The sequence below is a fragment of the Euprymna scolopes genome, unplaced genomic scaffold (assembly GCF_053919585.1).
Source record: "Euprymna scolopes isolate OS-2025 unplaced genomic scaffold, ASM5391958v1 sca223, whole genome shotgun sequence".
In the NCBI taxonomy this organism is placed as follows: Eukaryota; Metazoa; Mollusca; class Cephalopoda; order Sepiida; family Sepiolidae; genus Euprymna; species Euprymna scolopes.
In genome coordinates, this window is record NW_027633240.1 from 17,117 (window position 1) to 44,538 (window position 27,422).

Below are 27,422 nucleotides of genomic sequence, written 5' to 3' on the forward strand. Positions count from 1 at the left end.
ACGGCAATGAATTTCTTGTATTTGCTTTTTTATAATTGGTGTCAGCATAGAAAATTTCTCTTGCTTACATTTCTTTGATCGTTTCTTTGCTTCTCCAGACTTTAATAAAAGAGTCAAATCATCCACTGCAACACACTCAAATAAAACATTATTTGTACATATCCATGTCACCGGACAATTTTTTTCCTGGGCATACCTTTCTCGCCACTCCACCAACTCCTGTAATAGCAGTTGCTTTTTAGGTGATAGCTTCTCATAACCCCAAATTTTTGATGCCAATTCTTTTAATGGTGTTTTTATCCTTGCCTTTCGCAAAGCCTCTGTGCTATCTTGCTCCATTGCTAATAACTGCTTAGCATCCAATTGCTTATGTATAGCAAGATATACATAAGCAATATACTCCACATCTAATCTTGCATAAGCAATCTGCTGCTGAGTAAGTGGTCTTTGTCGCCAATCACTACACTGCTCTTGATTGCTTTTCTGACAATGAAGAATGGGTTCAATTAAACGACCTAAAGAAGGACTCTCTCCCAATCCATAATACACACCTGCATATTGAATATCCAAGACGCTATCTGGAATTTTTTCACAATACTGATAAAAAATTTGCCAATCCTGACGTCCAGAATGAAAAATCAAGCGATGATGACTCACTAATTTTTGCAAAATATTTTTAACATCTTCATCAGAAAATGAATCGGATAAAACATCTATGACGACGCTACGCTGTTGATCAGCAATTTGTAGTAAACATAATTGTGGATAATAGGAACTTCGCCAATAAAATTCCATATCCACAGCCAACCAATCAGATTGTATTAACTGCTCAACCATCTCATGAGCTTCAATGCTTTCCTCAATAAGATGAAATGAAATAGAATACTTATCAGAATGTGCCACTACACAAAATTCAGTCCTTATGGCGAGTGAGTTTGCTTAATGCATCCCATACTCTCTGTGCATCAAGAGATTGATAACAAGGAGGATACATACTTATCCCTGTCTTGACAACTGAAGTTGATGGGGAGTACTGACACTTATGACGCATACATGGTGAACAACTCAACGTACTTTGTAAACTATTGCTCCTTTCACCTGTGGCTGAGGTAAGACTTGAATTAGTTGAGCCAAATAATGCCAATGTTGGAATTCCCATTGCCGCAGCAATATGAGCATAACCACTATCCACAGCAATGACTCCCTCTGCCAAACGCATGATACTAACCGTTTGCCTAAGTGCTAATTTTGGTAAGATGTGTACCGTATCCTGAAAAGAAGCTTGAACTTGTTTAGCATAAGCAAGTTCAAGCTCACCATACCATGGCAACAATAATTTTCGACCATTTTTTTTAATAATTTTAATATAGTCATGCCAAAGTTCAATAGGCAGGTGCTTAGTTGCCCATGTCGTTGAATGCACTCCAACAATGTAGGGTGATGAAGGCGTATATTTTTCTATATTTTCATCTGGAAATTGGCAATCATTTTGTGGAAATAATGGCTCATTAACATGCTTTGTAAACGTATAACCAAAGGCTCCAGCAAAAAGTTGACGCACTCGCCAAATAGCATGCTTATCCAAAGGAACTGAAATTTTTTGATGATAGAATAATGTGCAAAATTTTTCTGTTCGAATAGAATCTTTCGCTAAACCAACTATCTTAGCTTTTTTACCATGAATATTTTTATTAACAAATTTAGCTATTAAACTACTCTTTATCAAAGCTTGAGCATCAATAATCACGTCATACCTACGCTTATGCATAGAATGCAAAAAATCACAAATTTCATCTTTTGACTGTCGAAGATTTTTTCGCCATCTACGAAAAGCAATAGGAATCGCTTCATTAACTCCCTTATGCCACTTAGGTACTTCAGCAAAACCCTCCTCAACCAACCAATCAAACTCAACATCAGGAAATTCACGTTTAAGATCCGAAACAGCTGGAAAACAATGAATCAAATCACCAAGTGAAGATTGTTTAATCAATAGCACTTTCACTTTTATATTAGCTTATCAATAAAAAATCAAAACTTACCTTATTCTATTAATTGCTCGATATTTTCAATATCCTCATCAACATCAACCTCTGGAGAATTATACTCACTCATCATCACTTGAATCTTGTAACCATTCTCCAACACACGTAACTGCTCTAGCTTCTCTAAATTTTCAAGATAACCACTTTCTAGCTGGCGAAATCTTTTCAAAAAACCAAAGCTATAAATATACACACCAAGATGACTTAACAGATATTTAGGTTGCTCATCTCGACCATAAGGAATGATACTACGAGAAAAATACAAAGCATACTGTTGATAATCTATCACCATTTTTACTATCGATGAACTTTGTGCTTCCTTAAAAGGCAAAGCATAACCCAATGTTGCCATTTCATTAGCCTTATCCTTATTATCTATAAATTTATCAACTAAGGCAGATAATGATTGTGGATGAATTAAAGGCTGATCCCCCTGTACATTAAGAATAATCGTATCATCAGATAATCCAAGTTGCTCAGCAACACCAGCAATGCGATCAGAACCCGTTTCAAATTCACCTTCGCTTAAAACCGCCTCTCCTCCAATCTGATGGACACAATCAATAATACGTTGATTATCCGTTGCCACAATAACCCGTGAGAGTTGCGAACATTGTGCCGTACGTTCGTATACCCACTGTATCATGGGCTTTCCTGCAATAAGTCTCATCGGCTTCCCCTCTAATCGAGAAGAACCCCAACGAGCAGGAATAATCGCAACGACATTACATTTTTTCATAATATCCACGTACATAATCCTCAGTGACTACTGATTGCCAATCATCACCATAAACATTTTGCCACAGAGGTGGTAACGCCATAGCCGTTTTTACCATTAACTGCATCTGCTCTTCGGTGAGTGATTGGGCTATCCCCTTAGGTATCTCAATCTTATGATGATCAACCATACCTCTAAAGACCTCCACCCCTTCAGGATACACATCATCAAGCACATCAAAAGCCATGCAATTCCCCAAACCATGGGGCGTATGTAACACAAAAGATAAACCATAAGATAAGGCATGGCACGCACCAACTTGGCTATAAGCAATAGACATTCCTCCCATATATGAAGCAATCATTAATTTCTCATTTTTATCAGGATGATTATCTATAAACACTTCTTTACACAAATCTAAAGACTTCTCCCCATAAGCACGACTAAATTCATTCAAAAATTTTCCTTGCAATGACTCCACACAATGAATATAACAATCCATACCCGTATAAAACCACTGATTAGTTGGCACACCTTCGATTAGTTTAGGATCTAAAATAACCTGATCAAATACGGTGTAATCTGAATTAAGCCCTAATTTTTTTCTCAGGTCCTAGCAACACAGCCGTTCGCGAAACCTCCGCACCTGAACCAGACAACGTAGGAATACCAATATGATAAATAGCAGGATTTTGAATCAAATCCCAACCTTGATAAGAAGCCTGAACCACCATCATTTTGAGCATTAGCGAAACTGATTTGCCTAAATCCATTCCTGTTCCTCCTCCATACCAATTACACAAGCTGGTTTTTGATCATATTTTCGCTTCACATGTTCGGTTAATTGATCAACATATTCTGTGCTTGGCTCCTGTGAAGAATCCGCAAAAATTAACAAATCATTCTTCTCTACAGGAAATTGATTAGCAATAGGCAACTCTTTTTGGGATTGATCAACAATAAACACCACTCCCTTATCACGATTAGGTAATTGCTTAAGAATATCGCCAAGCTGACTAAAACTTCCTAAGCCCAAAAAGCAAATTAGGAACAACTTTAAAATTTCGATGTGACATATGTACGTAATAAAATAACTAGAATATAGAATTAAAAAAGAAAAACTAAAATCCACTACCCACTAAGTTTGTGACTATATAACAATTTTATCTCACGTGAGAAAACATAACGAAATTATAAAAAATTAAAGCCCTGTAATAGGTATGCACATTTTAGCAACAATGACATCATATGAGAAGATTGCTTCTAAATAGTCAATCTCTATTTTTCTCTACTTTGAAAACTTTTCTTTAATGCTTGACTGATAATAGGTGAAGTAAACGAAGAAATATCTCCACCTAACTGAGCAATTTCTTTCACTAAACTTGATGAGATAAAAACTATTTTCCTCAGCTGGAGTAAGAAAAAATGGTTTCAACATTGCTACGCAAACGTCGATTCATTAATGCCAACTGAAATTCATACTCAAAATCAGAAACTGCTCGTAAACCACGTACAATAGCATTTACATCTAACTCCTCCACCAAATTTGCCAACAAACCGGAAAAGCCAATCACACGCACATTAGAATACTCAGTCAACGCTTGTTTTGCCATCAATACACGCTCTTCACTTGTAAACAATGGTGACTTGCTTTTTTGCCTAGCAACTGCCACAATCACCTCATCAAAGAGGTTTGAAGCACGTACCACCAAATCTTGATGCCCGTTAGTCAGCGGATCAAAAGTTCCCGGATAAATGACTCGTTTCATACTGTATAAATTCCTTATCTATGCTAGCTTGAATAACAATGAATACACATTACCTTTAACCGCCTCCTTCACTACTCTCCAGTCTTTAGAACAATCTATTTTTTCCTTAATCAAAAGAGATTGATTTTTGGCACATTCTACATAAACTAAACAATTCTTATCAATAGATGGTAATAATCGCTTAAAAATTTGCTCATAATAATTTTTTGCAAAAGCGGGTCTACAAAAATTATACTAAACCTAGATAACTCCTTCACCGAGCCATCTAACCAAAGCAATGCATCCTCATTAACCACCTGCATACTATCTTGGCATGCTAAATATCTACCATTATCTTCGATTTGTTTGGTATAAAAAGATTGCTTTTCAACAAACACCACTTCATCAGCCCCACGTGATAATGATTCAAAACCTAACACCCCAGAGCCTGCAAATAAATCCAATACCCGAGCCTGCATAATGTCATAGCTTAGCCAATTAAATAATGCTTCGCGAATCCGACTACCACTTGGGCGCAACATCCCATGAGTAGACTTATTATCTGCATGAGAAAGCTGAAAATAAATTTTACGGCTACGATATTCCCCACCAATAATACGCAAAGAACTTGAAGAAGAAGGCATATTTATATCCTTAGTTTGGCTACACAAAAAAACCTATACACACCACTCTACACCAAAGTATACACATACAAAAATCCGTTTCTAATGCCTTCTTTCTGCTGATTTTTTAATCGCATGCTCAACAGTTGATTGCTTCACTGTCTTACCGGCTGAAACAATCAATAACTTATTTGGATGAAAATGCTTCTTCCAAGCTTTTCTTACCTCCTCAGATGTTATCATCGCCAAGTGTTTATCAACCATACTCAAATAATTCACAGGCAAACCATAGAAGGCCATCATCGACAAATATCCTAATAATTCCTTATTACTATCAATCGTTAAGGCAAAACTTCCTCGTAAATACTGTACTGCCTCATTAATACGTTGATCCGTAAGATCATTCTCAAAATTCTCTACCACTTTTAAGGTTTGATTAATTGCTGCTTCAGCCGTCTGATTGGCAGTCTGCATATAGATAATCCATGGTCCTCCAGCAAGCATAGGCTGTATATAACTGCCAATGCTATATGCCCATCCTCTCTGCTCACGAATTTCATCACCCAGCACAGATGTCAATGCTCCACCACCTAATACTTGATTTGCTATATACAAAGCAAGATAATCCGGATGCGAGCGTGGTAAACCCAACTGTCCAATACGAATATGATTTTGATTAGTATTCACCTCTTGATGTTTACGCTGTGAAGCTACTAATGGTTTTGCCTGTGGTAATACTGGTAGTACTAACGATGACTCTGGCAAACTCTTACTAATCAAAGTTGCTTTTTTATGTGCTTCATCCTCTGTCAAATCTCCCACCATCACTAACACTCCATTACGGGCAACATAATACTTTTTATAAAAGTCCTGCAAGTTTTTACGCTTAATTTTTGATAAACTACTCAATGTCCCAGCTGGAGGTTTAGCATAAGGATAGCCTTTATACAAGGTCTCCCAAAACATCTTAGATACCACTTTATTTGGCAATTTTTTATTCCTTTCCAAACTGATTCGTCTATTTGCCACCACTCGCTCTAATCCCGATTGTGGGAATGCAGGAGCTTTGAGCATATCCGTTAGAATAGCAATGCCATGACTAAAATTATCGCCAGACAATGCACGCATTGAAATAATTGCCATATCACGATGAGCAGAAAGTGATAAATTTACACCCATTGAATCTAGTTTCAAATCTAACTGTTCTTCATTCATCTCTTCAGTTCCATGTCTAATTAGCTCATTTGTTAGGCTTGCTAATCCTAAAAAGGCCGCAGGCTGAGCACTACCAGCTTTAAAAGTTAGCCGTACATCCACCACAGGCAGAGAATTATCTGGAAAAAACCACACAACCAATCCCTCATCTGTTTTCCATGTTTGTGCAACAGGAAAAATACTCTTTTCTTTCTTTTCAATTTTCTTGATAACTTCCTTAGTTTTCTCTTTGTCTACAGCCTCACCACTCACTTCCATTGGCATTGCTCCTTCAGATAACGGCATACGACCACCACATGCGACCACTACAGTACTCAACAATACCATTAATAAAAAACGCATCATCCTACTCATAAAAACTCCCTGCTTATTCATATCATCTATCTCCTGAATTATTTATCCGTATCTCTAGGACGTAATATTGCGACAATACGATTTTCTGCTCTAAAATACTTCTCACTAACTCGCCGAATATCTTCTGCCGTTACCTTATCAATACTCGGCAAATAGCCTTTTGACTTCTCCCAACCAATACCCACTGCCTCCAATGCACCTAACTCATAACCTTGATAAAATAATGAATCCTTACCATACACGCTCGAGGCTTTTATTTGTACCTTAATCTTTCTTAACTCCTCCTGAGAAACCAACTCTGTTTTTAAACGTTGGATTTGTGCAAACAATGCCGACTCAAGTTGTTCCACAGGCTTACCTTCTGCCGTTACCCCATCAAAGACAATCATATTTTGCAAGCGTGAAATCAGATTGTAATACGCACCACTTTGCGAGGCAACTCGTTGTTTATTAACTAATTCAGTAGGTAATCGTGAACTCCCTCCAGAATCCATCAATGCTGAAATTAACAACAACGCAAACACATCATCCTCATTACCTTCTTGCTCACTCATCATTGACCATGAAGGAATCTTATACCCTATCATAATCAACGAATATTGCACATCTGCGAGCATCTCATATCTTCTCTCTGTTGTCGAAACAGGCTCAATTCTTGGTTTAATCTGTGGAATTTCTCTTGCCGGTATATGGGCAAAATACTTCTCAGCCAATTCTCGTACTATTTCTGGTTGCACTGCACCCACTACCACTAACACAGCATTATTTGGTCCATACCATTGCTCAAACCACTTTTGTGCATCTTCCATCTGATAATTCTCAATATCACTCATCCAACCAATTACTGGAATTCGATAAGGATTTAAAGCAAAACCATTAACATAAAATGACTCATAAAGCCTGCTATTTGGATTATCATCTGTACGCAACTTTCTTTCTTCCATCACCACTTTCCTCTCTTTGGCAAACTCCTCCTCATCCCATATAATACCCTGCATACGATCTGCCTCTAGCTCAAGTATTTTAGCCAGATGCTCACTTGATATATTTTGATAATAAGCCGTATAATCTCGACTTGTAAAAGCATTATGATTGCCACCATTTCTTGCCACAATTGAAGAAAATTCGCCACTTGGATACTTTTCAGTACCTTTAAACATCATATGCTCAAGCATATGTGATATACCACTTATGCCAGAATATTCATAGCTGGACCCCACTTTATACCATAATTGGGAACTCACCACAGGTGCTCGAAAATTCGGTCTAACCAAAATAGTTAATCCATTATCCAAACGATACTCCACCACCTCAGGACTACCCTCTCTCTCCTGAGCAAGAGCCATTGATGAAAAAACAAATATCCCCAAAGAACAAACAATGCTAACAAATCGAATCATCATAAAAAGTGTAATCATAAAAAAATAAAAATTGAATACAATATATAGAGAGTATATAAATATTTTCAAACCATAGGTAAAAAATTCTAAGAGGAATTCTGATATACAATAAATATCAAAATACCCTATAGCTACCAACCAAACCATCATACCACGCCCAATCCCTATTTACCAACTAATCACGATACCATTTTATTCACTCAATGTCTATTCTTAGTAACCTAAAAAAAAACCCGTGATTCCCTAAAAAATATCCTCAGTGGCTCCTCAAAAAGCATTGATGAATCAACCCTAAACATGATTGAAGATGCACTCATTCAATCCGACTGTGGCTTAGAAACAACAGACAAAATACTTGCCAAATTACACAAAAAAAAGGGTGAATGGCGACCCATACTCACTGAAACGCTTAAAGCCATACTCTCACCCATTGAATTGAGTACCTCATTTAACCTCATCAAAGAGATACAACAACATCCACCGCAATTTCCCTACACCATTTTAATGATAGGCGTAAACGGTGCAGGAAAAACCACCACCATCGGTAAACTCTGCCATCTCCTTCATCAACACAACAAACGCACCCTTCTTGCTAGTGCAGACACCTTTCGAGCCGCTGCCTCAGAACAACTCAATGAATGGGCAAAACGCAATCACGCAGACATCATATCTGGACAATCCAAAGATCCTTCTGCGATGCTCTACACCACTATCGAGAAAGGAATTTCTCAACAATACGACATCGTTATTGCCGACACAGCAGGAAGACAATTTAACCAACAAGGACTGATGCAAGAGCTACAAAAAATGCACCGCACCGCACAAAAATTCTCCCCCGAATTACCCCACCAAGTTTGGATAATCATTGATGCAGGAAGTGGACAAAATGGTGTCCACCAAGCACGGGCATTCCAACAAGCCATTCCCATCACTGGATGCATCGTTACCAAACTTGATGGTACTGCCAAAGGTGGCATGATTCTATCCATTGTGGATCAACTGCAACTCCCCATCTACTACCTTGGTACAGGCGAACAAGCTGAGCAACTACTAAACTTTAATGTAGATGAATTTATTCAAGGTTTTATACCCGAATCCAACACATAAACAGCATTTGAATGAAAGAACTTATCCAACTCAACAACATAGGCATTAACTTTCTCACCACAGATGGAGACGTATGGGCATTACGCAGCATTGACCTCAACATAGCCGAAGGAGAAACCGTATTTGTTACTGGACCATCCGGTGCAGGAAAAAGCACCCTATTTCGTATCATTAGCCTCATTGAAAAGCCCACACAAGGTGAGCTTATTGTTGCTGGTGAAAATCTCAATAATATCCACGCTATCACTGCCTCCTCATACCGTCAGCAAATTGCCTTAGTCCCTCAATACCCGATGTTGCTTAATGACCGCAGCGTTCTTGAAAATCTCCTCCTAGCACTCAACATTAATGGTATGGAAATTGAAGAAAGTATTGAACGTGCAGAAAACGCCCTACGTACCGTGCAAATGGAACGCTTTAAAGATGCTAACCCTCTCACGCTTTCAGCTGGTGAACAACAACGTGTCTCACTTGCTCGTGCCATTGCTCGCCAACCCAAAATTCTCCTAGCAGATGAACCCTCAGGCAATGTTGACCCCGAACTTTCTAAAGATATTTTTAACCTCCTCATTAATATGACTGAGCAAAACAGCACCACTTTGCTCATCTCAACACATGATCTCTCATTAATGAAAAACGTTAGCCAAACAAGAAATCGTCCATTCCGTCATATTAAACTAGATAAAGGTAACCTACAATCTGATCAACTCACCATCTAACACCATCACTAGCAAAACATAGTCAATACCATGAAACTATCTTTTCCCAAACTCACCTACCAAGCAAATATCACGCAAATAGGTAGCTCCCTTAAACTGCTACTTAAACGACACTGGCTATCTCTAAGTATCACCTCCATACTCAGCGGAATGTTGCTCACCTTACCAACCATTTTTTTCCTCTTTAATCTACAGATTCACCAATTTATCAATCAATCAAATGAGCAACAACAAATCACTGTTTTTCTCCCTCCTAATAGCACTGAATCACAAATAAATGCTACCCTACAAAAAATTCGTGCGATGCCCAATCTTAAGCAAGCCACCCTTGTGAATAACGATGCTGCCCTAAAAAGCATCCAATATATTGAAGGCATTAATGCTGCCATTAAAGCCCTTGGTGGCGTTAACCCCCTACACCATACCATCCTCATCACCCCAGATAAAATGCTCAGCAAAGCAGACATTCAAATAACAAAAGCCACTCTCAATACCCTCCCCAATATTAGCCACGTAGCCATTGACGAACAATGGATTATTTTTATTCATAAAATCACCAACAGACTTGCCAACTTCCTTACTTTATTTGCCTTTCTCTCTGCCCTCATCACCAGCACACTCATTTTCTACTTTATGCTGGTACGTTGTATGACCACCCATGCTGAAATGAAACTCAAATTCTACCTCGGTGCCTATCCTTGGCAAATCTATCAACCCTATATTGGTTTTGGTTTAGTAATTGGTGCACTCAGCGGTGCCATTGCTGTATTTCTCTCATCACTTTCCTACTATTCCTACACTGCCATTTGGCAAAACACCATGGTGCAAGAACTCATCCAGCAACCGCTCATGACTGCCAAACCTCTCTTTTACCTATTTATCATTAGCCTGTTGATTAGCCTACTGAGTAGTGCCATTGCCACCTTTATCGTACGCAAGAACATTCTCAAAGATTACCTACCCATTCAATAACCCTCACCAACATGCCTAAAGAAAAAGACAAATTTCCACGTAAACCCTTTGATCTCAATCAGCCTGAAAAAATTGGCGTGCTACTTGCCAATCTTGGCACACCAGATAAGCCTGATACCTCATCGGTACGTCGCTACCTTGCACAATTTCTGCATGATTGGCGAGTTATTGAAATCACTCGCTGGCTATGGTGTCCGATTCTACACTTTATCATTCTTCGTACTCGCCCCAGCAAAGTTGCCAAAATCTACCAAAGTATCTGGTGGAAAGAAGGCTCCCCTCTGCTAGTGATTAGCAACCTTCAAGCAGAAAAACTTGAACAATCACTCAACGCCAATAACCTCAGCTTACCCATCACTGTTAAGGTGGGCATGAGCTACGGCAATCCCTCTATCCCTCATGCTCTTGAGGAACTACGCAAAGAAAATGCCCAAAAAATTATTGTGCTACCCATGTACCCACAATACTCAGGTGCCACCTCTGCCTCCACCTTTGATGCTGTATTTAACGAACTCAAAAAATGGCGCTGGATGCCTGAGCTTCGCCTTATTCGTGACTACTACTGGCATCCTCAATACATCCAAGCCCTTGCCCACAGCGTAAAAAAAGCATGGAACGAACACCCCCAACCGGAAAAACTCCTCCTCTCCTTTCACGGCACACCCGAACGCTTCCGAGACCTAGGCGACCCCTACTACCACCAATGCAAAACCACTGCCGAACAAGTTGCCCAAGCCCTCAATCTCTCCCCTGATCAATGGCTCCTCACCTTTCAATCACAATTTGGCAACGACCCATGGATCAAACCTGCCACCGATGCCAGCCTAAAAAAACTCGCCCAAGCAGGCATTACATCGGTGGACGTCATCTGCCCCGGCTTTTCTGCCGACTGCATCGAAACCCTAGAAGAAATTGAGGAAGAAAACCGAGAGGTATTTGAAAGTAACGGCGGCAAAACCTTTCACTACATTCCAGCTCTCAATGATGATGATACACACATCAACGCCCTCACTGATTTAATACAGCAACACAGTCAAGGATGGTAACCCTGACTATATAAAAAATATAAACTATCCAGAGCATAAAGCTAATTGGTTAGCTTATGGAGACTTTAATGCAAAAGTTAAAACAATGGAAGATTTCTTTACTGCAGAGTATTTAAGTCAGCACATATCAAAAATATGTGAAACTGAATATCAATTAGATGCGTCAAAAAGTGCAATTGACAACATTAAAAAAGCAACTGCACAAAATAAAGAAAAGTCTCAAGATATAAAAAATTCTCTAATTAATGAATTGGACAAAAAAGAAGACATCAAAAAAGAGTACTCAGATTTTATAGAAATATTAGAGAAAAAAATTACAAAAAAGTAAGATAAAACTCATGACACCTCTTAACTTAACCTCCTTAGAAAAAGCTATTGACTCTTTCCAAGTGATTATTGATACGATCGCCACGAATACCCATGCCGATCTTGATGAGGTGCTACGAGATGCATTAATCAAACGTTTTAAATATTGCTATGAACTGAGTAAAAAGATGCTACTACGACATCTTAAATACCTTGGTGAGGATGATATTGATCAACTCTCATTAGAAAACGCTATTCGCCTAAGAGCAAAAAAGGGAATACTATTAAATAGCTGGGATGTATGGAAAGATTATCGAGAAAACCATAACCACACCGCACATACCTACGATGAAAATATTGCATCAAGCATAGCATAGGAGCTTCCCAAATTCCTTGCTGAAGCACAATATTTTTTAGCACAGCTTAAAAAATACCACGAAAGTTAAAAAAAGCTAAAAGGAATGTCAAAATGAACACTGAAGACATGCAACCTCATCTTGATATTGCCACTAAGCATATGGAAATTGTGCAAAAAAATATTCTGATTTAGATTTGGCTTTGGATTTTAGCGATGTGGACATGCCACAAGCAACCATCCAAAAAACACTCCACCAACTTCGCTATGCTTTTGAGAAGTCATTGCTACCCTATACGGTTGATGTATTAAATATCCATACGGTATCATCGGAGTTCCAAGCCATTATTCATCAGCAGAAAATCAACCTTAAGTTACCATAGCCTAAAAACAAGACGCCATAAAGGAAGTCTCTACGAGAGTTAACAAAAAACAACGTCTGCAACCATTCAATAATGTGTGCAAAAAAGCTGTTTTTTGAACACATTAACGTATCGTAGGTAATATGGCACGTTACAATTAAATTGGTGATTAAAATTTAACGAGCATAGTATCTATAAATGATTATTGGCATGAAAAATGTTAAAAAATCATACTAAAATAGATTCTCAACAATACTTAAACAAAAAATAGGCAAAAAGAAACGTTTATCTCAATGCCGAATTTATTCACATACTTAATAATGCAGAAAATTTAGATAATTCACTCATGAAACTCAGTAATTTTTATCTCAATACCTTAAAAGAAGCCCCACAAGATGCCCAATTAATTAGTCATCAATTGATGCTAAGGGCAAACATGATTAAGCAGAATGCCTCAGGGATTTATACGTGGTTACCACTTGGCTTGCGAGTACTACGTAAGGTTGAGCATATCGTGCGTGAAGAGATGAATAAGGCAGGGGCGATTGAATTAGCCATGCCGATGACTCAGCCAGCAGAATTATGGCAAGAGTCTGGACGCTGGCAGGATTATGGTCCTGAATTATTGCGTATTCGTGATCGCCATCAGCGTGATTTTTGCTTGGGTCCTACGCATGAGGAGGTGATTAGCGATATTGTGCGTCAGGAAATTCACAGCTATCGCCAGTTCCCACTCAACCTTTATCAAATCCAAACAAAATTTCGTGATGAGGTGCGTCCTCGCTTTGGTGTGATGCGCTCACGTGAATTTTTAATGAAAGATGCCTATTCTTTTCACAATAATGCAGCGTGTTTAGAACAAACCTATCAATTGATGGTGCAAACCTATCGTGATATTTTTACGCGCCTTGGTTTAGATTATCGTGCTGTGTCAGCGGATTCGGGATCCATTGGTGGTGATACCTCACAGGAGTTTCATGTGCTTGCTAACTCAGGTGAAGATGGCTTGGCTTTTTCTAGCGAAAGTGATTATTGTGCGAATGTAGAATTGGCAGAATCCATCTGCAACATTAAACGTCCAGCCCCCAGTCAAAGTCTACAAACCGTTGATACCCCTCATAAACATTCCATTAAGGAAGTAAGCAAATTTTTAAATATTGCTCAATCACAATGCGTAAAATTATTGTTAGTGAAAGGCACTCAAGATGAAGCGGTTGCCTTAGTCTTACGAGGAGATCATACACTTAATGAAATTAAGGCAGAGAAACATCCTCTCGTACACACTCCTCTCACCTTTGTTGAGGAAAAAACTGTAGTTAAACTTTTTAAGTGCAACTTTGGTTCAATTGGACCAGTGGGAACAAATGTCCCTGTGATTGCTGACTCCTACGCTTTAGCCTTGGCAGATTTTTGCTGTGGAGCAAATAGTAATGATAAGCATCATATTGGCGTGAATTGGCAAAGAGACTTACCGGAGGCCGAAAGTGCTGATTTACGTGTCGTTGAGCAAGGCGATCCCTCTCCTGATGGCAAAGGAATGATTACTATCCGTCGTGGCATTGAAGTGGGGCATGTGTTCCAATTAGGTAAAAAATACTCCGCCGCCATGAACCTTACTGTGCAAGATGCACAGGGTAATGATCAAATTCCTTATATGGGATGTTATGGTATTGGCATCAGCCGCATTGTGGCAGCCAGCATTGAGCAAAACTATGATGAACGAGGCATTATTTGGCCATCGCAAATTGCTCCCTTTGATTTACATATTGTCTTGCTCAATCCAAAAGAGAATGCTGAACTAACTCAGTTAAGTGATGAGATAGAGAGCTATTGTCAGCAACGTTGCATTGAGGTGCTGGTAGATAATCGCCCTCTTTCCCCCGGTAACAAATTTGCTGATGCGGATTTAATTGGTTGTCTTCATCGCTTAATTATTGGTGAAAAAGGATTAAAAAATCAACAAATTGAATATAAAAAACGAGACACCGCTGAACCTACTTTTATTCCAATAGATACGTGGCAAACCTTTATTGATAAGCTGTTTTCAGCATGTTGCTAAACCGGTAACGCATCATAAATGTAACTGTGCAAAAATTTCTACTTTATTGTGCCACAGGTTTTGGATTAGGATTTCTCCCTGCTCCTGGCACAATGGGAAGTTTGCTCTTTACTGTGCTATGGTGGTTTGTTTTGCAATATTTCTCTTTATGGTGGCAAATAGTTTTATTACTCGGTGCTACCTTGATCAGTTACCCAATTATCGAACAAGCAACAAAAGAATTCGCTCAACATGATGCTAAGCAAATTATTTGGGATGAGTTTATTGGTATGTGGATTAGCTTGCTTAGTATCCCTTTATACCTAACGCTAACTTCCTCCATCATCACCAATACACAGCTACTTTATCTTACCATCCTTGCCTTTGTGTTATTTCGAATTTTCGATATCGGCAAACCTTTCCCTATTTACCTCATTGATCAAAAAATAAAAAACTCATGGGGAATATTAATGGACGATATAGTAGCAGGAATTTTTGCAGGATTTTGTTTAGTTATTTCACTTATTTTCATGTTATAATTGTCAGCTAAGTTTAAATATTTGTTACTTGTTGGTACATTTTATTATTACACTAAAAAAATACATTACATCGATTTATGATAGGTTATAGAAGTTATGTGGCAACGCCATCCACAATTAATAATGAATGGTATGTGGTGGATGCTAAAGATAAAGTACTTGGAAGATTAGCCACTGAAATTGCTTTACGTTTGCGTGGCAAACACAAACCAACCTACACACCACATATGGATTGTGGCGATCACATTATTGTCATCAATGCAGATAAGATTGCTGTAACAGGAAAAAAAAGAACTGACAAAAAATACTATCGTTACACAGGTTACGTAGGCAACCTAAAAACTACTAGCTTTGAACATCTTATGCAACGCTCACCAACTAAGGCTGTTGAACTTGCTGTTAAAGGGATGTTGCCAAGAGGTCCTCTCGGTAGATCGATGTTTAGAAAATTAAAAGTTTATGCTGGAGAATCTCATCTTCATACAGCACAAAACCCAAAAGAACTAAAAGTTTAACCCCCCCCTACTTAGAAAGTATCTTATCTATGGAAACATTTACAGCGACAGGAAGAAGAAAAAGCTCAGTTGCAAGAGTTATTTTACGCAGAGGAAATGGCGTCATTACCATCAACAAACGTGATCAAGAAATTTACTTTGGTCGTGAAACAGATAAAATGATTATCCGCCAACCGCTTGAAGCTGTTGATATGTTGGAAACTTTTGATATTTCGATTAATGTAAATGGGGGTGGCACAACTGGACAAGCCGGTGCTATTCGTCATGGAATCGCTCATGCCTTAGTTAACTACGATGAAACATTAAAATCTGTTCTCCGTAAAAGCGGATACATTACACGCGATGCAAGAAAAGTTGAGCGTAAAAAGATTGGATTACACAAAGCAAGAAAGAGACCACAATACTCTAAGCGTTAATCTATTTTTTATGACATTATAAAAAAATCAATAAAACCACCTTTCTTTATTGACATTGTAAAAAATCTGTTATAGAATATATAGCATATTGTTAACGATTCCTCCTGATATCGGTGTGGCTAGACTGCACCGATATTTTTTTATAGGCTTCAAAAACTATTCAGTTCTACCTTGCCTACCTAATCTACTCTTTAAAAACCTCAAACACAGAATAAAAAATAAATAAACCAATACATTAAAAAAATATTATGTCATTTCTTAAAGGAAAAAAAGCTCTAATTCTTGGAGTTGCAAATGATCGCTCAATTGCAACAGGAATCACTCATGCCATTCACCAACAAGGAGGAGAAATTGCCCTCACCTATCAAAATGAGCGTCTGCAATCACGTGTTGAAAAATTAGCACAAGAAACAGGAAATGGACCAACCATACAATGCGATATTACTAATGAAAGTGAACTAAACGCGGTCGTTGAAAAAATTAAGCAAGAGTGGGGAGGATTGGATATTGTTGTTCATGCTATTGCCTTTGCTCCACGTGAACAGTTAGAAGGGAATTATATCGATGTGACCACCAAAGATGGCTTTGCCTTGGCTCATGAAATCAGTGCATGGAGCTTCACAGCTTTAGCTCAAGCAGTAAAGCCCATCCTTAACCCAAATGCCTCACTATTAACACTCACCTATCTTGGTGCAGTGCGAGCTGTACCAAACTACAACATCATGGGTATTGCCAAAGCTAGCCTTGAAGCAAGTGTCCGTTATATGGCACAAGTATTAGGTCCTGAGGGTATCCGTGTTAACGCTATTTCTGCCGGTCCAATTCGTACACTCGCTGCCAGTGGAATCAAGAACTTTCGTGATCTACAAGATAAAGCCTCTTCTATCACGCCACTTGGCAGACCGGTAACCATCGAAGAAGTGGGTAATACTGCTGCTTTTCTAAGTTCAGACTTAGCTTCAGGAATTACTGGGGAAATTGTCTATGTTGATGGTGGCTACAACGTTGTTGCTGGCGGTTCATAATAAACAACCCTGACCTAACTTGTTACTCTAAGATGACTAGCAAGAAGCACATCTATATCCTAAATGGTCCTAATTTAAATTTACTTGGCGTCAGAGAAACGCATATCTATGGCATATTAACGCTTGATGATATTGCCAGTAATTGTAAGGCGCTTATTGAGAAATTTGACTTATCGATTGATTTTTTTCAATCCAACCATGAAGGACAATTAATTGATTGGATTCAACAAGCTCGTGAACATGCTAACGCCATTATTATCAACCCTGCAGCCTACACACACACTTCCATTGCCATTCTTGATGCATTAAAATGCTATGATGGGATTGTTGTGGAAGTACATTTATCAAATATTGCAGAACGTGAAGAATTTCGCAAACATTCCTATACCTCACTACGTGCAGATAAAGTCATCGCTGGACTAGGAGAAAAAGGCTATGAGGTGGCAATAGAATATATTGCAAGTAAATTACTAACATAATATAGCAATTACACCCATATTAAACTCAACCTATTCTACAAGCAGAAGAAAAAATCGCTCTCGCATTAGTGTAAATATCACATTAAAAACGTAATAAAGAAATTATTTGCTTGCTTTTTGTGATATATAAAAATAGTCTTGCTTTAAGAACCCCATCTTACTTTTTTATAACTATTACAACTATTTATAAGAAAATTCATTCTCTATATACACTCTTCCCCAATCTTTTCCATCAAGAGAATTCCAAATTTCACTTATCCCTTGACTATTTCTACCACCAGTAGTCATCACATACATAATGCTATTCAACTCAACAAATCCATTCACTCCCCATTTTTCAAATGGTGCTGAAGGAAGTTTTGATGGCGTGGCTGATGCTTCAGCACTGGAGGTCATTTCTTCTCCATTAACCCCATCTCTAACATTCACAACTATTGCGTAGTAGTTATCACCATTAGTTAAGTTTGGAATTTCTACACTTGTTTCTCCTGCTGTAAATTCTTTATAAGGCGCACCCGTTGGTACAACAGGGGGACTTACAAAACTAGTCTTTGAGTAGTATACTCGTTGACTTTTTACATTTGAGGGCTTTGCACCCCATTCAACTTTAAGCTTGCTATCTCCTACTAGAACTCTACTATTTTTCGGTGCTGAATATGAAGGACCAAAAATTATACCGTGAGAATCGTTATTATGACTAATTTCTTTATCACAAGAAGCCAAAAAAACTATGAAAATCAATACTAAAACTATATTTTTTCACACTCCTAAACATAACTTATCTCCTTCTTTTATTTTCAATACATTAAAATTGTTTATCTACAAAAAACATCTATTTCTCTTGAGTAGTAGTAAATGCTTCCATCTCTAAAAAATAATAGATAAGAGTTATACAAAGTTGATAATCTCACTAACTTAAACAGATATAGCGACGCAAAGTATAAGACGCAATTATTAAAAAAAATCTAAAAAATATGATGTAGAATAAACAAAAAGAACTTTTTCAAAGGCTTATATTCGGTATGCTAGCAACTAAACTGATGAAATTAATACATTAAATGTTGCCATTGAATATAGTGTTTATCACTTTCCCTGTTAAAATTTAAAGGACAGTTTATTACAGTTTATTGATGTATTTTTTCTATGCACATGACAAATTTGGCAAATGCTTCCCCAACAAATAACTTCCTTTGTGGAAACGGGGATTATACCCCCCAACAATTAGAATCCTATGTGCAAAATTTGTGGGAACAAAAACAAGCATTTAAGGTCCAAGAAGAAGCTTCAAAAGAGAAATACTATTGCTTAAGTATGTTCCCCTATCCTTCTGGAAATCTACATATGGGACATGTGCGAAATTATACTATTGGCGATGTGATTGCTCACTTTCATCGTATGCAAGGTAAAACCGTTTTGCAGCCAATGGGTTGGGATGCTTTTGGTTTACCTGCAGAAAATGCCGCAATTAAAAATAAAAAACCTCCAGCAGAATGGACTTATGCCAATATTAACACCATGCGTAAGCAACTTAAACGACTTGGATTTTCCTATGATTGGGATCGTGAATTAGCAACCTGTAAACCTGAATATTACCGCTGGGAACAATGGTTATTTGTCAAATTACTTAAGAAGGGGCTTGTCTATCGAAAAAATTCTGTAGTCAATTGGGATCCTGTTGACCAAACCGTGTTGGCAAATGAACAAGTTATTGAAGGAAGAGGTTGGCGTAGTGATGCACTCGTTGAACGTCGAGAAATTCCACAATGGTTTCTAAAAATCACTGATTATGCTGAAGAATTATTGTCTGAGTTAGATAATTTAGAAAAGAAATGGCCTCAGTCTGTGATTCAAATGCAACGCAATTGGATTGGTAAGTCACGTGGCGTGGAAATTGATTTTGAAGTAGTTGGACAGGATCAAGTCATACGTGTGTACACCACTCGTCCCGATACCTTAATGGGTGCAACCTATCTTGCCGTGGCTGCAGAGCATCCCATACTTAATTCGCTTACAAATAAAGAGTTAGATGATTTTCGTATACGATGTGCCAAACACGGCGTTTCTGAAGCGAGCATTGAACAATTACCAAAAGAAGGTGTTGACACGGGATTGCGAGCTATTCATCCCCTATCTGGCGAAAAAATTCCTATTTGGAGTGCAAATTTTGTATTAATGGGTTATGGAACAGGGGCAGTAATGTCAGTACCTGCACATGATGTACGAGATCATCAATTTGCTCTACAGTATGGATTACCAATTAAACAGGTGATTGCTCCAGATTCTATTGAGGAAGAGATCAATATTCAACAAACTGCTTACGTTAGCAAAAACGGAATAACAGTCAATAGTGGAGAATTTAATAATTTAAATTTTGATGAAGCCTTTGAGAGCATTTCCAAGGCTTTAGAAAAACAACAAAAAGGAGAACGTAAAACCAATTATCGTTTACGTGATTGGGGTGTATCCAGACAACGTTACTGGGGATGTCCCATTCCCATTATACATTGTGAGCAATGCGGAGTCATACCCGTTCCAGAAGATCAATTGCCAGTGATTTTACCAGAAGATGTAGTAGTTAGTGGTGATGGCTCTCCATTAACCAAATTAGACTCTTTCCTACAAACATCTTGTCCAAAGTGTGGAGAACCTGCACAACGTGAAACAGATACTTTTGATACCTTTTTTGAATCTTCATGGTATTTCTCTCGTTTTGCTTGTCCAGATGCTGATGCTATGGTGGATGAAAGAGCAAATTATTGGGCACCAGTTGATCAATATGTTGGTGGTATTGAACATGCTATTTTACATTTGTTGTATGCGCGTTTTTTCCATAAAATCATGCGTGATATTAACTTAGTTAACTCTTCTGAACCCTTTGAACACTTGCTCACTCAAGGAATGGTGTTAAAAAATGGCGAAAAAATGTCTAAATCCAAAGGAAATGTAGTTGATCCGCAAAACTTAGTTGATAAATATGGGGCAGATACCATCCGTCTATTCATTATGTTTAGTGCGCCACCAGAACAAAGTCTTGATTGGTCTGATGCTGGAGTAGAAGGTTCGTTTCGCTTTTTAAAACGCTTATGGCGTTTTGCTGTTGACTACCTCTCTGCTAGAGAAGAGTATGATAAGCCTATTCCCAAGCTGGATGTGGAAAAACTAAGTGAAAGCCAGTTAAATTTTCGCTTACAAATACATCAATCATTATTAACAGCAAAACAAGATATTGAGCGCAATCATTTTAATACTTCTATTGCTGCGATGATGTCCTTGCTAAATGCCTCTTATCGCTATCAGATAAACAATTCTCAAGATTATGCTTTAGTATTTGAAGCAATATCTGTTATGGTTCGAGTCTTATCACCAATTACTCCTCACATCTGCCAAATATTATGGCAAAGGTTATACCAAGATGATAGCCGTCTAGTTTGCTTTGAGACCTTTCCTGATGTTGACAAAGATGCTCTACAACGTAAAATTACTACGATTGTTGTGCAAGTTAATGGTAAAGTGCGAGGTAAAATTGATGTAGCAACCGACGCTAGTGAAGAAAGTGTGTTGGCTGAGGCTATTGTTTCTCCAACTGTTGAAAAGCATCTCAAAAATCAAAAAATAATGAAAACCATTTATGTCCCAAATAAGCTGATTAGTTTGGTAATTAAACCCCAATGATAGGAGAAAATCATGCATCCATACAAAAAAAATAGTTTATTTATGGTGAGTTTAGTCAGTAGCATATTACTATCTGCATGCTCCATTTCCCCATACAATACCAAAGCACTTAAACAAATAAACTGGAACATCAATCCTAACGATACCCAAGTAGGGAAAATTGTTAAAGAAAAACTCTCATCAATAACTGTCACTGAAGGAGAAGTTTATGATGTCAGCATCAATAATGAAGAAATACGCAAAAGAACCATCAGTGTAAATCAAGATGGGCAACCTTCTGCATACTTGCAGGAAGCAATAATTACTCTACGAGTCTCTTCAAAAGGAAAAGAATTTATTAATGAACCAATTATTGTTGCTCGTGAATTATCTCAACAAGAGTCTTCAAAAAAAATTGCCGAAAAAAATGAAGAAATGATGAATGAACTTGCTCAAGATACACTCATGCGCTTAAGTGATATTGCCAATCAAGAAAAAAATATCTTACTACATAAATATACGGTCTATAGAGAACTTAGCGACCAACCTGAATCCACCTCTAAAAAGTGAAATCCTACTGGCCACTTAATTTAACTAAAATTGATAAGTCGTGTCGCTTATATTTGCTCAGTGGCACAGAAGAATTATTAGTAGATGAAAGCCATCAGCAACTCATTGCCTTAGCTAAGAGTTCTGGTTTTGTTGAACATCATCGACTATATGGTACGGAAGATTTAGATCAAACGAAATTGCAACAGTTGATCATTAACAAAGGATTATTTGCTGAAGGAACATTAATTGACTTCCGCTTGCCAGAAGGAAAAACAGGACGAAGTGGTGCAACCGTACTCAATAACATCTTGGACAAGCTTGAACAACATTCTCATATTTTTTTCATTCTTAGTGCTCATAATACTAAAGGAAAATTATCTACCAAATGGGTGGAAAAAATTGAAAAATCAGGTTCTCATATCCAACACCCGATACTCAATGATACTCGCAAACGCCAATGGCTGACACACCGATTAAAGATAGCAAATATTACGATTGAACAAAAAGGGCAAGAGTTCCTTTTGCTACTCACTGAAGGAAATCTTCTAGCACTCGAGCAACAAATCAAACAACTAGAAATATCTCAGCTGAGCAACATTACAGTAGAAGAATTACGCAAACGCTTTCAAGATGAAGCACGATTTAATCTTTTTTCTTTACCTGAGAAAATATTCAATGGTCAAGCAAATCGAGCCTTGCGAATGTGCAGAAAATTACGCCAAGAAGGTGAGCCATTAGTATTAATCTTGTGGTCAATTATCAACGAGTTAAATCTTGCTATTGGTCTAGCAGAATTACAAAAACAACAACAATCTCCAAGTAATTTCCTCAAACAAAACCGCATTTGGAAAGAACATGAAGCAACATTATATAAACTAGCAAATAAGGGATTGGAAAAATTGTACCATCAAGCTAATACTTTACATAAAATTGACAAACAAAGTAAAGGGCAAGCTATTGGAGATGGATGGTTAAGCTTAGAAAAATTTATTGGTGAATTAGCAATTAATTAATGAATATGCAAAAAATCAATACTGTATACAGCCTCATTCTTGCTGCTGGAAAAGGTTCAAGGATGAACTCTAACAAACCAAAAGTCCTACATCCACTAGGAGGAAAGCCGCTACTGATTCATGTATTGGAAAGTGCCAAAAAAATCTCTCATCATAGTACTGTAGTAGTTGGACACCAAGCGGATATGCTCATTGAAGAAATAGAATCCAAATGGGGGGAGAAACTTAACAATTTACCCAATTGGGTACATCAAAAAGAACAACTTGGTACAGGTCATGCCGTTAAAACAGCCCTAAATCAATTGCAAAAAACTATACAGCCTGATGACATTGTTTTAATACTGTACGGTGATGTTCCGCTTATTCAACCCTCAACATTACAAGAAGTCATTAACTTATGTGAAAATTATTCCTTAGTTTTACTGAGCGCACAATTAGATAACCCTAAAGGTTATGGACGCATTATCCGAGACATTACCCAGTCAGTAGTAAAAATTGTTGAACATAAAGATGCATCAAATGAAGAGCGTGCTATCACCGAAATTAATAGTGGCATCCTTGCCACAACTTTTGCAAATTTACAAAACTGGACCAATCAACTTAAAAATGATAATGTACAAAAAGAGTTTTATTTAACAGACATTGTCTCTCTGTGTGTCGAACATGGCGGTGGGGTAGGAGCGTATTGCTTGCCAGATAATACTGAAATACAGGGCATCAATTCCCAAGCGCAACGTGCACAATTAGAACGTTTTTATCAAAAAACTAAAGTGAATAAAATGGCTGAAAAAGGATTAGCAATTGCTGATGCTAGTCGCATAGATATTCGAGGAGAGTTATCCTTTGGTAAAGATGTTTTTCTTGATGTCGGTATCATTATTGAGGGTAAAGTCACCTTAGAAGATAATGTTAGCATTGGAGCACATTGCGTACTTAAAGATTGTCATATCGGTTCTGATAGCATCATCAAACCTTATAGCAGTATTGAACAATCCCAATGTGGAAAAGGATGCATCATCGGACCTTATGCCCGTCTACGACCAGAAAACATTCTTCATGAATCTGTGCATATTGGCAACTTCGTTGAAGTAAAAAAATCAGAAATTCACCAACATAGCAAAATCAACCATCTCAGTTATATTGGTGATGCCACTATTGGCAAAAATACTAATATTGGTGCAGGGACCATCACCTGTAATTACGATGGCAAAAACAAACACCAAACTCATATCGGCAATCACGCCTTTGTTGGTTCTGGCACTGAATTAGTCGCACCAGTTAAAATTGGTGATGGTGCTACCATTGGTGCAGGCTCTACCATCATCAGAGATGTTCCTCTAGATGACTTAGGTTTGGCTCGCTCCAAACAAATAAATATTCCTAACTGGAAATCTCAAGCAAAAAAATAATCTAGCTAACTACCTGTGTTAAAATGATAGTAAATATCATTGTTTATTATTTCAACTATTTCTATCTAATTTTATGGAATTTAATCAAGCGTTCTTAAAGGGTTTTACAAGGACTTTTTCTTTAAAATCTAAAGCAAACATTCGCTCTATAATTCCTAACCTCTCTGTTGAAGAGAGGATTCTTAGAAATTGGCAGAATGTCGGTAATGATATGCGATTATCAATGAAACAATTTGATAACACAATAAATAATGACCAGCAAAACAAAAAATAAACACAACCTTAAGCGCACGCAACAACAACCCGATGAACCTAACCAGATTGTTGTTGCTTCTAAACAGTATAGTGGACCTATTCCTCAACCTCAAGATTTACAACAATAGGAAAATATAAAATCAGGATTTGCAGATAGAATTATCACGATGGCTGAAAATGAATCCGTACACAGACAAAGAATTGAGAATAAAATTATCAATTCAGAAACTATTCTCAATATTGCAGGGCAAATAACAGCTTTGCTTATGGGATTCTTTGTTATTGCTTTAATGGGCTATGCGATTAATCAGGGTTATGCCGAGCAAGTTAAATGGGTAGGCATTAGTATTGCTTCTGTCGTTGGCTTATTCATTTTTAAAAGAAAATCCAAATAATACCTCTTTACTCTTCACCTACCCATGCTTGAAGAGACCTCTTCTACTATTCTCAAAGGGCTGAACAAACAACAGCAAGAAGCGGTACAAACCTGCGACACTTCTTGTCTAGTATTAGCTGGAGCAGGATGTGGAAAAACTTCAGTTATTACAAGAAAAATTTTATGGCTACTTAAAGAAGAAAAAATTCCTAGCCACAAACTAGCTGCCCTAACTTTCACCAATAAAGCAGCCAATGAAATGCAAAATCGCTTAAAAAAATCGCTAGAAAAAAAAGAAAGAGAAAATTTAAGTATTAGCACCTTTCATTCCCTTGGTTTAAGTATCTTACGTAAACACTATGAGCAAGCCAATCTCACTTCGCAATTTTCTTTAATTGATCCTCAAGATGTACAAAAACTGATCAAAGAAATATGCGATGAATTAACTATCTATGATACGGCGAAAATTCGTCAAATTCCATTTATTATTTCTCGTTATAAAAATCAAAACCTTAATCCCAAACAAGCTACAGAACTTGCCAATCAATTTGATTTTGCTGAAACAGAAATGATTGATTTAGCAAATCAAGTATATTGGAGTTATGAAGATAAATTGCAAGCCTATAATCTAGCAGACTTTGATGATTTGCTACTCAAACCACTTAATCTACTCATACACAATGAAATTGTTAAAAATGATTTTGGCAGACGTTTTCAACATATTTTAGTGGATGAATATCAAGACACCAATGAATGCCAATATCAATTACTTATTCACCTTATTCAAGACGATCCAAATAGCTTCCTACCTGCCCCTCACTTTACCGCAGTTGGTGATGATAATCAATCCATTTACGAATGGCGAGGTGCTAACCCGCAAAATCTTAACCAATTAAAAGCAGATTTCCCAAACCTAAAAATTATTCCATTAGAACAAAACTACCGTTCCACCAATACCATCCTCAATGCCTCAAATGCATTAATTGATAAAAATGACTCAATCATTTCTAAAAAATTATGGTCAGAGCTTGGTATGGGCGAACCCATCATCCTAAAGAATCTCCCCAATAACATTGAAGAAGCCAATAAAATTACTCGCATGATTGCCCATCACCATCTTATCAATCAAACTTCTTTAGACGATTATTGCATTCTCTATCGAAGCAATCACCAAGCCGAACCACTAGAGAGAAATCTCAAACAACTCGGGCTAAACTACAAGGTAAGCGGAGGCATATCCCTATTTAATCGCTCTGAAATAAAAATTTTACTAGCCTATCTAAAATTAATGGTCAATCCTCTAGATAATGTCTCTTTTCTCAGAATTATCAATACGCCAAGACGTGAGATTGGTGATAAAACCATTTCACAACTTATTAACTATGCTGAGCATAAACAACTTTCTCTTTTAGAAGCATGCAATAGCCAAGGATTACAAGGAGTTTTTACTGAAAAAATATGCCAACGACTTGCTTATTTTCATTACTGGATTACTAAACAGCGCCAAGAAATGATTATAGATATTGAACAGGGGATAACCAGTCTAATCAAGAAAATTGAATTTTATGACTGGCTAAGAGAACAAGCTAAACACAAAAAAACAGCAGAAAATCAAATTGAGCGTGTGAAAAATCTCAAACAATGGCTAATTAATATTCAAGCTAAAAATGAACACTATGACCTTGCTGATATTATTCACCACCTTAATCTTGCTGAGCGTTTAGAAGATCAAGACAATAACAAGCACGCTGCACTTAATCTCATGACTATTCATGCAGCTAAAGGACTAGAATTTCCATATGTATATCTCATAGGATTAGAAGAAGGTAACCTCCCTCACTACAACAATACCCATAATGAGCAAGGACTTGCAGAGGAAAGAAGGCTGGTTTATGTCGCCATGACTCGTGCTAAAAAACAACTGACTTTATCCTATGCACATAATAAACAAACCGCTAAAGGAGTTGTAAAACTTCTCCCTAGTCGCTTCCTTAAAGATATTCCTGATGACTATATCCAATCGCAAAGCAAGGAACTCAGTGCAGAAGAAAAAAAACAAGAAAAAGCCTTTTATCTCAATCGTATGAAAGAACTTTTTGCAACAAAAAAAGATTGACTTCTAAATTGATGCATAAGAAATAATGATTCAACTACAGTGGCTATAAAGAACAATTAAACCCATTC

General features: G+C 37.5%; 19 protein-coding genes across 19 annotated transcripts; 14 read left to right on the plus strand and 5 right to left on the minus strand.

The window, feature by feature from the left end:
- Positions 1 to 913: 913 nt before the first annotated feature.
- Positions 914 to 1,768, minus strand: LOC145273940 (lipopolysaccharide heptosyltransferase 1-like). The gene has a single exon (XM_080127187.1). The coding sequence runs from the start codon at positions 1,766 to 1,768 to the stop codon at positions 914 to 916; it is 855 nt and encodes a 284-aa protein (XP_079983313.1).
- Positions 1,769 to 2,043: 275 nt separating this feature from the next.
- On the minus strand, positions 2,044 to 2,715 carry LOC145273941 (8-amino-3,8-dideoxy-manno-octulosonate cytidylyltransferase-like). Its single transcript, XM_080127188.1, has one exon. It carries the CDS (start codon positions 2,713 to 2,715, stop codon positions 2,044 to 2,046), a length of 672 nt encoding a protein of 223 aa, XP_079983314.1.
- A 55-nt stretch (positions 2,716 to 2,770) lies between these two features.
- On the minus strand, positions 2,771 to 3,265 carry LOC145273942 (3-deoxy-alpha-D-manno-octulosonate 8-oxidase-like). Its single transcript, XM_080127189.1, has one exon. It carries the CDS (start codon positions 3,263 to 3,265, stop codon positions 2,771 to 2,773), a length of 495 nt encoding a protein of 164 aa, XP_079983315.1.
- A 1,971-nt stretch (positions 3,266 to 5,236) lies between these two features.
- LOC145273943 (putative zinc protease-like protein y4wB) lies at positions 5,237 to 6,676 on the minus strand. The gene has a single exon (XM_080127190.1). It carries the CDS (start codon positions 6,674 to 6,676, stop codon positions 5,237 to 5,239), a length of 1,440 nt encoding a protein of 479 aa, XP_079983316.1.
- A 65-nt stretch (positions 6,677 to 6,741) lies between these two features.
- LOC145273944 (putative zinc protease y4wA) lies at positions 6,742 to 8,049 on the minus strand. The gene has a single exon (XM_080127191.1). It carries the CDS (start codon positions 8,047 to 8,049, stop codon positions 6,742 to 6,744), a length of 1,308 nt encoding a protein of 435 aa, XP_079983317.1.
- A 351-nt stretch (positions 8,050 to 8,400) lies between these two features.
- On the plus strand, positions 8,401 to 9,210 carry LOC145273945 (signal recognition particle receptor FtsY-like). Its single transcript, XM_080127192.1, has one exon. The coding sequence runs from the start codon at positions 8,401 to 8,403 to the stop codon at positions 9,208 to 9,210; it is 810 nt and encodes a 269-aa protein (XP_079983318.1).
- Positions 9,211 to 9,221: 11 nt separating this feature from the next.
- On the plus strand, positions 9,222 to 9,929 carry LOC145273947 (methionine import ATP-binding protein MetN 1-like). Its single transcript, XM_080127193.1, has one exon. The coding sequence runs from the start codon at positions 9,222 to 9,224 to the stop codon at positions 9,927 to 9,929; it is 708 nt and encodes a 235-aa protein (XP_079983319.1).
- Positions 9,930 to 9,959: 30 nt separating this feature from the next.
- Positions 9,960 to 10,901, plus strand: LOC145273948 (cell division protein FtsX-like). Its single transcript, XM_080127194.1, has one exon. The coding sequence runs from the start codon at positions 9,960 to 9,962 to the stop codon at positions 10,899 to 10,901; it is 942 nt and encodes a 313-aa protein (XP_079983320.1).
- An 11-nt stretch (positions 10,902 to 10,912) lies between these two features.
- On the plus strand, positions 10,913 to 11,947 carry LOC145273949 (ferrochelatase-like). Its single transcript, XM_080127195.1, has one exon. The coding sequence runs from the start codon at positions 10,913 to 10,915 to the stop codon at positions 11,945 to 11,947; it is 1,035 nt and encodes a 344-aa protein (XP_079983321.1).
- A 338-nt stretch (positions 11,948 to 12,285) lies between these two features.
- LOC145273950 (putative ribonuclease HepT) lies at positions 12,286 to 12,630 on the plus strand. The gene has a single exon (XM_080127196.1). It carries the CDS (start codon positions 12,286 to 12,288, stop codon positions 12,628 to 12,630), a length of 345 nt encoding a protein of 114 aa, XP_079983322.1.
- Positions 12,631 to 13,406: 776 nt separating this feature from the next.
- On the plus strand, positions 13,407 to 15,029 carry LOC145273951 (proline--tRNA ligase-like). The gene has a single exon (XM_080127197.1). It carries the CDS (start codon positions 13,407 to 13,409, stop codon positions 15,027 to 15,029), a length of 1,623 nt encoding a protein of 540 aa, XP_079983323.1.
- A 595-nt stretch (positions 15,030 to 15,624) lies between these two features.
- Positions 15,625 to 16,062, plus strand: LOC145273952 (large ribosomal subunit protein uL13-like). The gene has a single exon (XM_080127198.1). It carries the CDS (start codon positions 15,625 to 15,627, stop codon positions 16,060 to 16,062), a length of 438 nt encoding a protein of 145 aa, XP_079983324.1.
- Positions 16,063 to 16,091: 29 nt separating this feature from the next.
- On the plus strand, positions 16,092 to 16,478 carry LOC145273954 (small ribosomal subunit protein uS9-like). The gene has a single exon (XM_080127199.1). The coding sequence runs from the start codon at positions 16,092 to 16,094 to the stop codon at positions 16,476 to 16,478; it is 387 nt and encodes a 128-aa protein (XP_079983325.1).
- Positions 16,479 to 16,726: 248 nt separating this feature from the next.
- On the plus strand, positions 16,727 to 17,503 carry LOC145273955 (enoyl-[acyl-carrier-protein] reductase [NADH] FabI-like). The gene has a single exon (XM_080127200.1). It carries the CDS (start codon positions 16,727 to 16,729, stop codon positions 17,501 to 17,503), a length of 777 nt encoding a protein of 258 aa, XP_079983326.1.
- A 32-nt stretch (positions 17,504 to 17,535) lies between these two features.
- On the plus strand, positions 17,536 to 17,982 carry LOC145273956 (3-dehydroquinate dehydratase-like). The gene has a single exon (XM_080127201.1). The coding sequence runs from the start codon at positions 17,536 to 17,538 to the stop codon at positions 17,980 to 17,982; it is 447 nt and encodes a 148-aa protein (XP_079983327.1).
- Positions 17,983 to 19,131: 1,149 nt separating this feature from the next.
- On the plus strand, positions 19,132 to 21,654 carry LOC145273957 (leucine--tRNA ligase-like). The gene has a single exon (XM_080127203.1). It carries the CDS (start codon positions 19,132 to 19,134, stop codon positions 21,652 to 21,654), a length of 2,523 nt encoding a protein of 840 aa, XP_079983329.1.
- Positions 21,655 to 21,865: 211 nt separating this feature from the next.
- LOC145273958 (DNA polymerase III subunit delta-like) lies at positions 21,866 to 23,198 on the plus strand. The gene is made up of 2 exons (XM_080127204.1): positions 21,866 to 21,909; positions 22,265 to 23,198. The coding sequence occupies exons 1-2, from the start codon at positions 21,866 to 21,868 to the stop codon at positions 23,196 to 23,198; spliced, it is 978 nt and encodes a 325-aa protein (XP_079983330.1).
- A 5-nt stretch (positions 23,199 to 23,203) lies between these two features.
- Positions 23,204 to 24,607, plus strand: LOC145273959 (bifunctional protein GlmU-like). Its single transcript, XM_080127205.1, has one exon. It carries the CDS (start codon positions 23,204 to 23,206, stop codon positions 24,605 to 24,607), a length of 1,404 nt encoding a protein of 467 aa, XP_079983331.1.
- A 674-nt stretch (positions 24,608 to 25,281) lies between these two features.
- LOC145273960 (ATP-dependent DNA helicase Rep-like) lies at positions 25,282 to 27,354 on the plus strand. The gene has a single exon (XM_080127206.1). The coding sequence runs from the start codon at positions 25,282 to 25,284 to the stop codon at positions 27,352 to 27,354; it is 2,073 nt and encodes a 690-aa protein (XP_079983332.1).
- Positions 27,355 to 27,422: the final 68 nt, after the last annotated feature.